The sequence below is a fragment of the Bactrocera neohumeralis genome, chromosome 5 (genome assembly GCF_024586455.1).
Source record: "Bactrocera neohumeralis isolate Rockhampton chromosome 5, APGP_CSIRO_Bneo_wtdbg2-racon-allhic-juicebox.fasta_v2, whole genome shotgun sequence".
Taxonomy (NCBI): domain Eukaryota; kingdom Metazoa; phylum Arthropoda; class Insecta; order Diptera; family Tephritidae; genus Bactrocera; species Bactrocera neohumeralis.
Genome location: NC_065922.1, coordinates 39,829,672 through 39,846,927, shown reverse-complemented (window position 1 = coordinate 39,846,927; position 17,256 = coordinate 39,829,672). Strand labels below are relative to the sequence as shown.

Sequence of the window (17,256 nt, the reverse complement as noted above, 5' to 3'; positions counted from 1 at the left end):
CGGACTGACGTATAGAACAACTTGGCGCATTTTGCGTCGAGATCTTAATTAAAAAGCGAACAAAATACAGCTTGTGCAAGAACAGAAGCCACTCGAATTTCTCAAGTGACATCGCTTCGCTCTTTGGGCTCTTCAAAAGTTCAAACTTTCATGTGAACAAGCAAAATTGCTGCCTTTTCAGAAAAAACAACGGATTGGTGTGGTTTGTAGGCTGGTGGAATCATCGGCCCGCATTTCTTCAAAAACGATGCCGGTGACAATCGACTATTTGATGCCTGAAATTGAAACTCGTGATTTCGGCGACTATTGGTTTCAACAAGAGGGAGCCACTTCACACACATCACACCAGTCAATGGCTTTATTGCGAGAACACTTCGGTGACCAGATAATTTCACGTTTTGACGGATGGACCATCTGAGACGTAGCCACGGCCAACATTTGAAAGAGATAAACTTCAAAACATAAATGACAAAGAATACTATTTTGATTGATAATAAACATTCCACATTAAATTTGAATTTTCTGTGAAATTGTTCAGATAGGCTTACTATAGCATATAGCTGCCATACAAACTGAACAATCGGAAAAAGTTCTTGTATGGAAAACTTTTGCATTTGACAAGATACACTCACAAAATTTGGTACAGACTATTTTCTAAAGCAACAACGTTATCTCCGAAAAAATTGTTCAGATCGGATTACTATAGCACATAGCTTCCATATAAACTGAACACATAGTTACTAAAGGAAATGCACCTGTGAAGGGTATATTAGCTTCGGTGCAGCCGAAGTTAACGTTTTTTCTTGCTTAAAATAACTTTTTTGATCGTTAACCAATTTATGGTTTCCTAAATGGGTACATCCGTTGGGGAAAAATTCGAAAATATGAGTTTCAGCAAATACCCACTCATCTCGCTTTTGCTTTTGCTAATAGCATGCAGTAACATATTTTTAGTATATAAAAGTTCATAAGTTCTTTCGAAAGAAGTTAGTTGTACACTTCATGTCTCGCAATTCGGAAGTATTTAAGAACGTAATTCAAGAAATAATAAAATATTTCGAGGTGCATAAAGAAATGTATAGTAAGAGCTAAATTTTTGTACCAAAGATATGTTTATAATTTTATAAATATTAATTTTATAAATTTTATGTGATGAAAAAGTTACATGTGAGATTTCTTGTTAAATAAAAACATATTCTTCAAAGCTCTTATCCTTTTTTAGGATATTCCCTCTTTAATTTTTATTTCCCTCAATTTGAGTATTTTCTCTTTCAGATATAGCAAAGCTTTTGCAATTTTTTTTTTATCAGATCGAGCTTTAAGTGCGATTGTTGTAAACGATGGCTTGGATACTGGGTATTGTGTTTGGACTTGGTTACAATGCCTTTTGAAATTAAAAAAAAAACTGAACTTGAGAACAAAATTATAATACTATATGTCAAATGAGGGTACACCAACATAAACAAAAATCATCGGAAGGTTCGTGTGACAAAAACTATGCTTAACGGTGTTATTAACAAATTAAGTCTTTCAGTAAGATAATTTGAAAAAAATCAGTGTTTCTTAGTTTTAAGCGTTATTTTATTATTACTTTTTTCAAGCGAAACAACTTAAATTTCATATATATGATTGCCATTAAAAAATCTAAAAATATTACTTTCATTCAGATGTAACCAACGTGTTTCTATTATATTAAAATTATAACTGGCATTACTTCAATAGAAGGAATACGGATGGAATATATCGTCACCTGAAATGCAAAATAACGTATCATCAAAAAATTCGAAATTGAGTGTCTTATTGATTACGCCTCACTACTTCAAATTACATACAATATATTACATATGTTCAACATTTTCAGGTTTTGCGGTCAGATATAAACCAGTTTTAATCAATATTAAAATTTTGTTTCACTCATGTTCCATTTTATTTTGGGTTTCATTCATGCCACTGTAAATTAAAAAAAAAAAAAAAAAAAAAAAAAAAAAAAAAAAAAAAATTATGTATATATGTATAAATTTTCATTCATGCTTAAAGCATACAAAAAAATCTTAGTACAAAGTAACGCTTAAAAGAGAATAGATGGTCGAATCTTCGGCTGAGCATAGTAGACCTAATTTTTTAATTTTTGCGCCTGTGGTTGACTTAATAGTTTAAATATTTTCGGTATGAAAGATATCTTATTACTATTTTTCTATCTTAATCTAATTATACCCTGAACCGGCAGTTAAGTTTGCTCGAAGTTTGTAACACCCAGAAGAAAAGTCGGGATACCTACCCTATAGTTAAAATCCTTTCCCACGACAGCGGATCCGTAGACTTGTAGATTCCAATTGTTAATATAATATTAGTAAGGCAATGTGTTTTTGTGCCTGGCGAGTGAACCCCTTTGGAATATCTGAAGTGTCGGTTATTGATGAATGAAACTAAAAGCCGTAAAAGTAACATCATCATCTTTAACTTTCCATTTCACCCAGAGTTCAGAGCAGTGTTAATGTACTCCACATTTGCAGCGGCATGCGTATTGGCGAACACACACGAAAATTTCAATGCACATAATCATTGTATCGAAGACGCTCAGTCACAGAAGTGGTACGGCAACGGGTATGAAGAAATCGAACGTGGCTTTGCCTTCAGTTGAGAAATTATAAGCTTAGAGTGTGTATCCACCGTTAATTTCAAAACTTACTGGTCGTCAAAGATAAATTTTTATAATTTATTCAGAATTTTCTCAGAAGGGCAAAATGAAGTGGTCAGCGTCAGTTGGAGTTTGCTCTTGCCTTCTGTTATTAATGTATGAATCGGGTCATGTGAGCGCCACAGTTGTTACTAGTGTCAATTACATATTTGAAGGCTTCAGTCCGTATGCAACATTGCGGTTTTTTGAATTCAACGATAAAGGCTGGAACATAAGTGAGAACTGCATACGAGACATGTATAACTTTTTGGAGGGACTTCGACGTGGCTCTCTTTGGGCTGTGAAGTGTGAGTTGTCGGCAACCCCGTGATTTCTAACGATTAATATCAATAACTATAATTCCTTTTGTGCAAATGTTCATTGAAGTGTATGATGCGACGTCTTACTATGGGGGTGGGGCATTGGGCGGTGCAGCAAATGTGCGGATCCACAATCCGAACATATGTCGGTCCTTGCTGCATCAGTACAAGGACCAGGTGCAATACACGTCGTGGAGCTTTCTTGCCAATGAAACTATCGTACCATTTGCCGTACAAGTCATTGTGGGTCATTACTTACTGGAGATTGTTTATGAAGGTGGTTTCAAGGTGAAAAGTTTGAATAATATATTGAAATAGTTTTCATCAGAAAGTTTTTCGTTCTCAATTCTTAACATAGTTCGAGAAAATAGAACAGCTCATTTGTTTTCCATCGTCATGTGTTGCCGAGGACTTGCAGCAGATCCTAGATGTCTACCTCTTTCAAAGCAATCATGTTGTAAGGAATAGTACTTATTTGTGGCATCGGGTTCTCAGCGATGTCTACAGTATTCGAAACGACACGGATTCTTATATTTTGATGTAAGTATAAATATATATGTCTCCCTTTGAATTTCCTCATTAATGGATACATATCTATTTATTTCAATAGTTTTATCTTACACTTAAATTAACTTAATTTAACTATGTGTTTGACTGTCCGGACAAACATTAGTAACGAATTTACCTTATATCTAACTTTCTCTGTAGTATTTCTTTAAAAAAAAAATACAACTATTTTAGCCAGTAAAACATAACAAGAAAGGAACCTCCAAAATCCTTCATTGTTATGGACTTTCGAGATCAGATTTGAGGCGCAATGAAGCAGTTTTTTCTTTAATGGAAGCCTTCGCATTGAACTCCTGCAGGATTTTATTTTTTTATTACGTATGTAAATTCGTTTTTTTTCGTTTTTATCGGTCTATATGTTTTTTATATAAAATAGAAATTCAGAGAGAATGGATGATAAATATATAATCGGATCAATACTTAGCCACCATATACCTAATAAAAAGGTTTTCGAACTTCCGGGTGAGTTTATACTGCTTATATCAGCCAATATGTGAGTTATCTCAAGGAAAATGGAAATTCCATGTAATTTTACTTTATGTGATTGGTGATTGCAAGTGAGGTACCTTAATGACAACACTATGCAACTCCCATATACGATGAATGAATGATTTTCGTTATTCTAACAAGTTTTAATTCCAAATTGCTATAAAAAGTGTTGCAACATGGTGCTACAGAGAGTTTTGTTCACCTAACGGTTGTACGTATCGCCTAAAACTAATCGAGATAGATATAGGGTTATCTATATATTTATATATATATACATATATAAATGATAAGGATGACGAGAAGAGTTGAAGTCCGGGTGACTGTCTGTCTGTCCGCCCGTGCAAGCTGTAACTTGAGCAAAAATTTAGATATTTTGTTGAAACTTGGTACGCGCGTTCCTAAGTAAAAAAAGAACGAGTTCATAGATGGACGTAATCGAAGAATATAAAATGTTCAGTTGCATCCGAACTTAGGCCTTTCTTGCTTGTTAAATATAATATTTTTAAAAAATTATTTTAAACTTTTGGAATATGAGATTTCTTTTATGAAATGGCCTCTATCACTTTCAAACTTATAAATTCTGTTGTCGTGTCAAAAGAGGTTTAGAAGGGACGGAGAATTGGGGATTTGCCTAGGGGCTATAAAGTGGATCATTCAACAACCAATTTAATTAGAGCAAACAAATTTGATACGATGTTTGATATTATTGAAGAGTCCTTCTCAACCCAGAGACTATTTGGTCCTGCACAAATATATGTATGTATGTACTTATCTGCCAAGCGCTCGTGCCTATGTTTATGCATTTATGTACATATATAGTATATTTATAATTTCAGAACATTTGTCTGCAGTTCTTTCTTCGTTTATGCCTTGTTCTTTGTTATGCGCAGCTATCACTCAATCATCAGTAACTCCGACTCGAACACTGATCCCTTTGGAAATAATTTCGGGTTTGTGGTAGATTACAAAAACTCTCTTTTGAGAAATATGAAACGATTTGCTCGCAAAACTACAACCAACACCGGAACTGTGGACGTAAAATTCGGAGGTAAGTTCATGCACACACTGTATACTATTTGCCTCCGTGTTTGAAGCCCCGTGTCAATTTAGTATAATTGGGCTTATTCAAGAATAATAAGGCCTCTCTCTTAATTGAAGAGAGATACTTCCGACGACATCCGTTTTTGGAATGCAGGCATATGATTGAAGTCGATTCGTGGCGACATGAAATAAAAGGTGGTTTCTTTTGAGACATGGCGCTAACATCATTCTTGAACTTACGAACACGAACAGATTTCATATTCATTATGTTTATAAGTATGTAAATAAGTACATTAGCAAAATTTGTTCAAAACTTATCAGAGCTTCAGTGTCTTTATTTGTTGTTGTGACTTTATTTTATTGTAAATAACTTTTATGTATATTTTTCTAAATATTTTCGTCTAATTCTTCTTAGTAAACATGTCTTACATTTGCTGATTAAACTGTTATACTTCATTGTAAAAATCTTCCGCAGCAAACATGCCGCAAATCTCGAGCAAGCGACGCTCGTACAAATTGGACGAGATACTGAATGCCATTTCGCCCGATAATGTCCTTTATAACGCTTTCGTTGGTGAGATAACACCGCAGACACTTCTCTATGTGGTCTTTACTTTACTCATTATTTACGAATACCTGGACACACAAATCAAAACTCTTTCGAGCAACATGGAACCAAGGAGTGGAAGAGAATCACAAACCGTTCCCGCGCTGCAGTACGCCAGCTTTCTGATTGACATCTATTTCTTTGTAAAGTTGAGTTATTTGAGTCAAGGGTCCCTGTGGAATCATTAATTTCAAATTCTATAATTAAATTCGCAGTTCATTTCTCCTGTTCAGCAATATCTTGTTAAAAGCCGTCTTAAAATATTAAAATTCTCTCTTTTATTCAACAGTGGTTCCAAATTGGCGGCTGAATTTTTACAAAAATTCCCCAGCGAAAAGTATCAGGTCTCGCAGCAAATGTTTTTTGTTTTAAAGCTAACTTTGCAGAAAGCTCTTTCGTAAGTATTTAAAAATTTTCATATAACTACAATAGGTATATATGTATGTATATACAAATATAAAAACAGGTTAGCTACACCCGACTTATAAATAAACAAGTAAGGAAGCGCTAAGTTTGGGTATAACCGAACATTCTATACTCTTGCAGCTTGCCAGGACCAAAGCGAGGGAAATATCTTAAGGTGCAAAACGTCAACCAGAGGATCGGAATTTTAGCAATTTTATATAAATAACTCATACACTTACCGACATATTCGGCGTAAGGCTTGTTAGAATAACAGATAATTCGTAGACCAATTTCACATAGTTTCGGCATTACCTAAATAGTATTTCCAATATTATGATATGTACGTTCAGTTAATTTTGCGTGAGTTTGAAGATCTTACATTAGATAAGACTATTACTATCTCCCATAAGTATTGACCAGATTTTATCTTTTTTTGGCACCCGGAAGTTCGGAAATCTTTATATTAGGTATATGGGGACTACGGGAATATTGATCCGAATCAACCCATTTTTAATACCATGATCACAAAAAGTTTCTCTCCGAATTTCTATAATACAACACATTACAAATTGACCGAGGGATGTGGGGGCTTGAATATTTGTATTCCGACATTGACAATTTTTGGTCATCAAGTGGTGTATCGTAATGGCAATATTCGCGCAAAGTTCCAACCTGATATTCACTGGATTTTAATTTATATACTGGAAATGTGAAAGAATCAGATGGAATTTCAAAAAGTTAGGAAAATATCACCTACCGAATTCGGTTGAAATCGGGCGAGCAGGTCCCGGAATATGAGTTTTCACTTAAATGAGGGCGGTGCCACGCCCATTGTCCCAGCTTGACATGGACAATAAATAAACTTTTATCAGAGAACGTATGTCGCAGACAGAGAACGTATGTCGCAGACAGAGAACGTATATCATGAACAGAGAACGTTTACAATATTTATAAATTTATAAACGTTCTCTGTCATAAATACGTTCTCTGCTTTCATGCTACGTTATTATTTTGACACTAGATGTCGCCATGCACTGTGGAGTCTGGTTGATGACTTCGTTAAGCAAATATCATAGAACGCAAAATGTAAAAGATTTTCCACGTTCGCCTTAGAATTTTACAGAATCTCTGTTATAAATATTAACGTATTTTGTATATTCCAGTGTAACTCCATCATTTGCGTTTTGCACCTTCGCTGAGCATCTGCTCGATAAACATTTTTACAACAACATTGCCCTAGAAATTCCTTCACTAGACTACAAAACATGCAATAAGAAATTAAGCAACGTGTTGTATGTGGACACCTTCTATGCACTGGAGCAACGGGTGAGAAGAAATTCTATCTTACTTGATTTCACTTCTAAGTATTAGCACTGATATAGCCACTGATGGAATCTAATATTCCATCTTAATTCCAATTTATTCCATCTTATTTCTTTACAACTTCTCCTCCTAGTGCATGCCTTGGACCTGGTTTCTTTCGCTGGAAATGCTGTTCTTTATCGTGGCCTCCTTGGTTCTCCTCCTCGCCGAAATCCACTCGGCGTATGCTACAATAATTGGTGTGGCTACCTTTATGATATCCATATTTGCTTCGGTAGTATGGGAATCGGATCCCATCCCCAACGCGGAATTTTCGTTAGGGTATGATGCACAATAACAGGGAGTTTTTAATAGCCCGTTGAATCATTTTCTTCCGCCTTTACCACAGCACATTTATGCAAAAGGAACTAGCCGAATTCAATTTGGTCTACGACAACATTTGCCTTCGCATTTCTCCGTATATAATGGGTATATGTGTTGGATACATTCTGCAGCGGACGCAATCCAGCTTGAAAATGAATTTGGTGGTGCTGATTTGTGGTAATTTTGCATGAATTTTTTGGAATTTCTGCTCGCACTCAATCTCAAAATGATATCCAAAAGGTTGGCTTGCGTATTTGCTAATGGCGGGCTTATTTGTATTTGGCTACAAATACGGTTACGAGAAACTCCTGCCTCATGTGGCGTATGGACGCTGGTGCCAGGCAACACTCTTCACTATTTCGCATGCGATGTGGTCTCTGATGCTGCTCTGGACAACTCTGACCGCTGAAAACTATCAAACTTGGAGACCGCTTAGTTTTCTGCTTGAAGGGAAATTTTTGTATGTTTTGGAACGATTGTCACCGGTTTGTCTACTTGTGGGTCCGATTATAATTCGGCTGCTGGTGTTCACAGCTGACACGCCCATCTACAATTCCGTCGGACAAACGGTGAGTTGGAAAATTAAATCTTCAATTCCTTCATCACATTTAACAACACAACAAATTTACAGTTTTCAATTTTTGTGGGGTGCTTGCTGGTGATATACTTGAGCGCACTTCTTCTTCACGTTCTGTTCGATGGACCTCTTTCTGCACTTCTACAGGAAGCAGTTCTAAAATAACAAACGTTAGCAAATAGATACAAACACGTATGTATGTATAAGGACTAAGCAGTTGAAAAATCCGGAAAAAAATAAAAAAAAATAAAAATGGCCAAGTACGGGCGACATTTATTTTAGACACTCTTGCAAAAGAGTATTGCATGCAATGAGCAATATAATTTGTTTACAAAAGTTTTTGAAACGACAACAATGTTGGATAGCACTGCAACTAGTTTTATAAAACTAACGAGCAGTTTGATTTTAATTTCTAGCTTACAAAATTAAATTAACAAAGAAAGTCGTCATTTCTTAGTATTCTATCTACCAACTTAAGGTACAATTATAGGTGTTATAACCATAACCACATAGAAGAGCTGATCGAACCAACTTAACGGGCAACACTGTTTCCAATTAGTGGTTCCCTACCATAACGCCATGGATATAACCATAACCATACCTATCAATTGAATTTTGGGTGTGGGCACCTCAAATTGAACCTTAAATCATGTGCTTGGTCGCCCAATTAGCCACTCCATTTTTGACAATTTCTCGTTAAATTCATTTTTTCTTATCTTAGTATGCTTTTAGCATACTACATAATTTACCTTCGGAAAATGCATTCCCTAGACTTGCACAAAAAAATCTCAAGTGGATATACGAATCTAGGATATCACACTACTTAAAAGAAATAGATAACTGTAGTTTTTGCATGAGGCTCGGCCACACCATGTCGAGCGCCTAAGCAACGTTAAGGAATACCGCTGAGCACACTTTTCTTCCTCCAAGATTTTTTTCTATGAAATTGTTCTGGTATTGAATACTTGTTTCTGAAACCGAGCTAGGTCGTTGGAATCAACTGCTCTTCACCGATGATAGATTTTAACCTTTGCAGAAGTAATTTATAAAAAGATTTAAGATTTGTGGAAGTTCTTCCCAATATGTACTTGGAAAATGTTTCAGAAGAAGTGTTAAATTTAAAATGTAGGTGAGCTTTAGTAAACTTAACAATCTAACATACCTAACTCCCCCAAAAAATCTTATACAGAAATAAAAACACATAACAACATTCAATCTGCAATAAATACTAACGAACAAAATAACTTTTCCGCCGCTCCTGTTTTTCAATGACAGATCCCAACGAAATAGAAACAAACTATAATATAAATCCATCTCCTTAATCAAGCTCAACATACTCCTGCTCACAACTTCAATCATATTAACAACCTCTTCCAACTCTCTCTCAAGCTTTCGCTTATATTCAACAGCAAAACCCACCAGAACACGAAATGTTAGAATAACCAAACACATACACCACTACGCAGCTGAATACATATTCTCACTTTCTGCATTAATCTCGGTTACATCAATGGTATAAAAACTATCCGGAAATTGGAACAACTACCGTGAGCTGCAATTACTTATCAAACCAAATAACCCTGATGTAATATGTATTCAAGAAACTCACATTCCAATAACAAAATTACCAAACAACTTATCCTAAACAGTATATTGACTACTTTTTTAATATTACTTCAACATTGTCAACCAGCAATCAAAATTAAAAGTTAACCATCCGATTTGTAAAGTCAATACATACATTCCCCCTCAGCAAGCTTTTAACGAAACCGACCTAAGATATATAGTATATCAACAGTTTCTCAAACCTTTCTTGTGGATTGGCGATTTCAATGCTTGGCACCCGCTTTAGGGATCACCAATTGACGTTACTTAATAATTACGCTCCCACCCACCTTCTTAACCCATTCAACTCTCAACTATGTAGACCTCTCCCTTTTTTCACCCTCGCAGAATCGAGTGGAGACTTTTTCCGATCTTAAAGGCAGTGACCACTTCCCAATTTCAATCAAAGATTGTAGGACCTTTATCGTATGCTTCGGATCGTTGTCCTATTGAAAGACCCAATTAAATACCATTTCCCATTCAGCATGTGGCAGCCTTACGGATTCCATAAAGTCTCTATAGACGTACCGATCCATAGTACCATTAATATGATGAAACGGCCCGAAACCAGAAGCAGTAAGGCATCCCCAGACCATAACACAGCCACTAAGCGAGCGACTATTCTTGAGCAGATTGGTAACCCAATCCTTTACCAATTACGGAGAGCTTTTAAATGGACAATTTTTTACCTCTCCTAAAATTTCGCTGTCAGTTTTTTTGGTCGGCCTTAACGATGCGACAGTTTTGTTCCTAATCTAGTTCATGGGATTGGAGACTTGTGATTTTTGTATTTCATAGAAATCTCTTTTTGAGAAGTTCCGTCAGTTAATACGTAGCTAAGCAAACAGAGTTGCAATTGTTTCGTCGCGGCGGTTGACTTACATTTAAAGTGTTTTGAAATATAACTGAAAAAAGAAAAAATATTGCAATAAACAAACAAAATAAGCCAGAAACAAAAAGTAATTCAGAGAAAAAAGGTCATCATAAGAGAAAGAAATCGAGGACTTTTCTAGTTGCAAATGTTTTGTCCGATGCTATATACAAGCAATTGTACAGCTGTTGACAGCTTATTAGAAACGCTCCCATTTTTGTAGGTGGCTGATGAGTATAATGATAAAAATGTTTGATATACCATTATTTATATTCCTAAAAAAAAGGTGAATTAAGTGCGACAGCTGATTAGAAACAGTTGTTTAAAGAATTAAAATTCCTCAGGGTGTTAATTTTTATTACTAATATTATTGATTTCTGGTAAGGGAGTGTTTCAAAGTTGTGATTTAAAATATATTAAAATGTATTATTAAAGTTTTTTAATGAGGAAACGCTGCAGTTGTACACCCACCCTTCGCAGCTACATTTTTGACCTTTGTCGGTCTGGAAAGATGTGCAAAGAATTTTCGAAAAAGGTCAAATGCTCAAGAAAATGTTTTTTGAATGTCCATAAGCACATACAGAATTTTAAAACTATTTTCAATATTGCACGCAAAGAAAAAACCCGATAAACTGCAACAGAAATAGACCTCAGATTTAATACTATCTCGCGAAGAGACCCAAAAAATAGTTCCACTGACATTCTACATGCAATTCAAGACGAATATAATATCCAAATATCCAAGAGTACAATTGCCCATCGTTTGGTCAAATCTGGACTTCACGGCAGAGCAGCACGCAGGAACCCACTTCTGACTAAAATTCGAGAAACGACGCCTACACTTTGCCAACTCTTATTGGTCTAAAACAACAAATCAACGGAAGTATGTCGTTTGGAGCGATGCAACAAAAATTATTTCTTAGGTCCTGATGGTCGAAGGTATGTTCGCCGTCCAATAAATCAAGAATTTGATCCACGCTATGTTCCACGCGTAGTTGAGTATGGTGGAGGATCAATCACGGTGTGGGGATTTTTTATCTGGAATAGTGTTGGTTCACTCTATAAGATTGGTGGATTTTTAAACAAGGAGAAATACGTCGACAGCCTAAAAAATGTCATGTTGCCATGGGCTGAGGAAAATTTGCCTGTTTTAAGGAAGATAACAATTCAAAGCTGACTCAAAAGATTTTTAATGAAAATTCTATCAATTTTTTTTATCGTCCAGGCCAGACTTAATCCCTATAGAACATCTGTGGGGGATCTTAAAAGAGCCATATGCACCAATAATATTCCAAATATGGATGTTCCTTATGATGAAATTAGAACGGCATGGCAAGCTACACCATTGGTGTGCTGTCAGAGTCTTATAACGTAAATTCGGAATCGATGTGAAGCAATATTAAAGTAAAAGAGATAACCAACAAAATACTAATTTTTTTGTTGATTAAATATTTTCGTTTCTAAATAGTTGTCGCGCTCAAATCGTTGATTCCACATGTTTTTGTTAAAATCTTCAAATCAAAAACTAATTTTAAACAAAATTTTTACTATTAGAATTTAAGTTTAACGTAGGTTTCAATAAAATAAGTGAAAATACAGTATAAATACGTAATTTATTGGAAAATAACATCATTTTCTTCAAAATAAGTATCGTTTCTAATTAGCTGTCAACAGCTGTATATATCCGATGTTCTCATATAAACTGACTGATCAAAATCAAATTCTTGCATGGAACCTTTGTATTTGTGAAGGGTATTATAGCTTCGGTGCAAACGAAGTTAACGTATTTTCTTGCTTTTTAAAATTTTTAAATATTTTCCAACTTTGTTTTGAATACGCAGGAGAAAGAAAAGTGACTATATAATATCAATACACGAAAAGATATTATTTTACTTTTGTTGTTGATTTTCATATAATTCATAATATTATCCATAGCTTGTCTATAAGTAGGGTGGAAAAATACCTTAAATAGTCAAAAAACTTCGCCTCACATCACTAACGGTGAGTGCCTTTTCTGTTCGTGGCGAATGTTATTAGCGCGTCTGCTTTGGCCTCCGAGATGCTAAATGAACTTACAGGAGAAGGGGAACGCAGCTCTCCGCGGCAATATTTGACACTTTCACCGCAGATCGTAATCGCAATTTTAACATTGTACTTGTACATATGTATCTCGGTACATGAGTGCTTACGTGCCAACAGCATTGTTGGTATATTGGTATTTACATACATAATAGAAATAACAATTGGCGCTTAAAGCTTTGCCAGTTCATCTCCACCTATTCGTGGGGATTGATGATATCCGACAGCTGGAGGTGCCTCATACATTTCTATTAAAAGCTTTGCCTCTGAATTTTTACAACAATTCCATATCTTCTCTCCCTTCCATGCTGCACTTATGCCCCTTTGCCTGCGAGACCTTTATTTAAACAAACATCTATTTTTTTAACAAGGCCCCCTTTTTTTAAAAAAATTGATGTAAAGCTCGTGCTTTACGAACACATCTTATAAAGGTAGATTAAGGTCAGGGTTTTATTAAAGTACATGTAGCTCCACTTGCGAAATTGATTGTCACCAGTAGAGTCTCCGTTTAAAAGAAGGTTCTGCGGATTGGTCAGTAGCCGCCATTCTGTTTCAAAAAGTCAATACAAACAATTTTCTATACACTAAAAACACTATCCCTACTAATACTATAAATTGGAATGTAAGTTTGTTTATTATGGCTTCACCTCGTAGCCACTTAACCGATCGTGCTGAAACTTTATACACATATTCCTAGTGATATCGAAAAGACTATAGAATACTTATTATTAAAAAAAATATATGTATAAGCAAATAATATATATATCTATATTACGGATTGTGAGAAAATTTATTTTGTCAGATTTGATTGTCAATTTTAAATTTAATTTTAAAATCTAGCAATACAAAATATTACCCGAATCCTCTGAATCATAAAAATTGCCAGCTGGAAGATGATCAGCGCGGTGTAGTGTGTATTTAGTTAAAAGTTTTAGTAAGTAGTCTGATATAGGATATTCAATGCGATCGAAGCCGCGAATGAAGCCAGTGTTTAAGAAAAGATGAAACTCAATTTATTCCCTTTACTCTTAGAAAACGTTTTCAAAGTAATTAAATATTAATATTTTATTCATCCAAATTTTAATATTTTATTCATCCAAATTTATTTGAAGTACAGTTATGGTTCTTTTATAAACAATTTTATTAATAGCAAACCAGCTAAAAATATTTGAAATGCCCGTTGACTATCAAAATTTACACATATTTAACACATGCGAATATCGCACTTTGCATACACACACATACGTACAAACATTTGATACGCATACTTAATTTATATAAAGTAATTAAAAATTTATATCAATACACATTTGTGGCCTCACAAATATAAATATGCCGACTGTTAGCTTGAATCTTCGGTGGCCCTTTCCCTACATTGAATTTTATTCCCATTTTATTTCGACATATAATTTGCATACCAATATAACTACATGTGTACATACACATACAGAAATATGTGCAAACTTTTAAAGTAAGCATTCCATTTTTAGCCTGAGCCGCTGCGTGTTTATACTCTTCCAACATGTGGCTACAGAGTATAATAGTTTTGTTCACCTAACGGTTGTACGCATCACCTAGCACTAAACGAGATAGATATAGTATATAAATGAACAGGGTGCCCAAAAAGTTGAAATCTGGATGACTGTCTGTCCGTCCGTGAACGCTGTAACTTGGCGGGTGATGAAACTTGGCATAGTTGTTGGCAAAAAAGTAAGGCGGAGTTCGTACATGGACATAATCGGACCACTGCCATGCCCACAATGCCACACTAAAGGAAATCCTGAGCACTAAAATAAGATAAAGAACTGTAATTTGGCACAGCGTGGATTTCAGTGGCAAGGGCGGAAAATTTTTAAAAAGTGGGCGTGGTTCCGCCTTCTAATAGATTTAAAGTACATATAGCTACAGTAGCCAAATTCGCTTAAGATAATTCTTATAAGAACTATTACCAAACGGTGTAAAACTTGATGAAAGCGGATGATAACTCCCGCTTCCCATATAACGGTACTGTTAAAAACTACTGAAGTCGTGATAAATCAATCACTAAACACGCAGGTGCGGATTCAGAAATAGTGTTTGGGAGGCGAAATAAACATTTACTTGAAACTTGAAGTTTATTATATTAAATATTGTAGTCTTTATACAGGTTAAGATCATGGTGGAAAAATTTTAAATCGACCTTCTAATATCAAATCCTACTAAATCGAAGAACACATTATAAATCGTAGACGTGCGGGTGACATACTTTATTGCAAACAAAACGATGTGGCCCAAGTTTTGAGAATCTTTCGATAACTTCTTCTGCAGTGACTTCAATGTCATGAAGCGTGCGCCGCATGCCAGGCCGATCAATCTATCTTGAAGCATGTTCGTCCCCAGCCATGTAATCTGCGGCGAAATGTCGAAAAAGAGCGTTCAGAGCTCGCATTTGTCACAGAAAGTGTGCAGAATATGCGAAAAAAACTAAGAATTATGGTGTATGGGTCTACATCGCTGTTATTTAACGTTTCCAATGCAGGTAACTTGTTGCCTTTTGACTTTTGCTTCTGCCTCCAATGGCACTGCCAGTAATCAAGTTCATCTTTGAGCTTCAAACGTCACACGACCTCGTCATTATCCAAAAGACCTTTGAATCTATCTATCAAGCAGTTTATAAGATTTTCCATTTCTTTCGTTTTCAAAGCACATGCTTTTACTGGAAGCAGCAAACTCAGTTGAAATCCATTCAATAGTACTCTAGAAAAGAGCGTCTTCAAATCTTCGTCGATTGCATCCAACATAGGAAAGTACACTGAAACCCCGTATTATTCTTCGCAAGTTCTCCCGCAGAAATTTACGCGTTTTGTTTGTCTGTCGCAGATTCTTCGTTTTTATTTGTCAACTTTCAGTTCTGTCGCCATTTTTTCGTGTCTGAATAAACGGATTGAAAATGTTCCACAGCTTTTTGTCTTCGATTTCGGAACGTTACCAGCAGCGTATCTATGCATCATATTTGATGCCTTTGCCAGATCGATCGATTCTTTCTGAAGAATCACGCTGAGTGAATGAGTTAGAAATAGAATATCACATTGGCAAAAAATCCCAATTATAAGTTGAAATTTGCACACGGTTGTGTTGAGTTTCGTTGCTTTTCCCGCGGTATTCTTATTTTTCCAGCTACTAATTTTTCGAATTTCGAAAATTTGGAGGATAAACCGCGGAAATTACATCAAATGAACATGTTACAGATGGAGTGGAATGCAGCATCTATTTCAAGTTATCTATCAAGCCCCGTCTCTTCAAATTTAGCACTTTTAGTTACGAATCTGATTGGGTTTATTCACAATTTAAACTGCATACATTGCTACACTTTGTAGCTTCTGTGGAATCTTACCATAACATATTATATTCAAAAATGGAGTCGGTCTTTAATTCTGTTTCTGAAATAAAATTACAAATTTATGGATTATATTTCCGTTACTAAATATTTTTTCAGAGTATTAAATTATTAATCAGCCATTTAGCCCTTAGTGGGGAAGTTTCCCCCATTTTCTCCCACTGAATCCGCCACTGAAACATGCCAGAGACACTAAATTTTTCGCCCAAGATGGTATGAGAAGACTTTATACGAGCCAGTGTAAAAAATGGACGACGGACGTATTACCGCCCACCACTAAGTAAAACCACATATGTATTTCAGGACCTTCTCGACCGTTTCTAACCAAATTCGGTACATAACATTCTTATAGGGAAGTTCAACTGTATATATAATTGCGTGGATTCCTATCCTCTGAGTGACGGTTTGCACCTTAAGGTATTTCCCTGGCTTTGATTCTTGCAAGTAGCAAGAGTACAAAATGGTCTGTTGCACCCGAACTTAGCCCTCTCTTACTTGTTCATTGTTAACTTTGAAGATAATAAAGTGTTGCAAAAACAAATATTCGTGTGCGCGCTCACCAAATCCAACAGAAACCATAACAAATGTTATGTGCAAACACACAAAGTATTTATGTTTCTCTGCAACTCGGCCTTCTCCCAGATACCAACTCGAAAGGGAGTAAATTGCACTGCTGGACGGGCAGAAATAGTTTAGTTTATTTCACTTCATTTTTTCTATTTCATTCATCGCCAAATATTACATAACTGCAGGCGGTGGTAAAAAAAAATGAATAAGGTAACACCGAAATGAGCTAACTTCCAAATAAATAAGCAAACATAAAACACACACAGAGCCACAGATGCGTAAACGTCGTACACACACGTAAGATGAACCCGCTAACATCCATTAAGAAAAGGTGAGATGACGCGGACGAATGCGCGTGCGCAGAGGCAAACGAAACTGAAAGTGAACAA

General features: G+C 35.6%; 1 protein-coding gene across 1 annotated transcript; it reads left to right on the top strand.

The window, feature by feature from the left end:
• Window positions 1–2,007: 2,007 nt before the first annotated feature.
• On the top strand, window positions 2,008–8,627 carry LOC126759224 (uncharacterized). The gene is made up of 11 exons (XM_050473928.1): window positions 2,008–2,985; window positions 3,065–3,285; window positions 3,356–3,537; window positions 4,890–5,101; window positions 5,570–5,849; window positions 5,991–6,098; window positions 7,270–7,432; window positions 7,563–7,750; window positions 7,818–7,969; window positions 8,033–8,361; window positions 8,424–8,627. The coding sequence occupies exons 1-11, from the start codon at window positions 2,745–2,747 to the stop codon at window positions 8,532–8,534; spliced, it is 2,187 nt and encodes a 728-aa protein (XP_050329885.1). The 5' UTR covers window positions 2,008–2,744; the 3' UTR covers window positions 8,535–8,627.
• The last annotated feature ends 8,629 nt before the right edge of the window (window positions 8,628–17,256 follow it).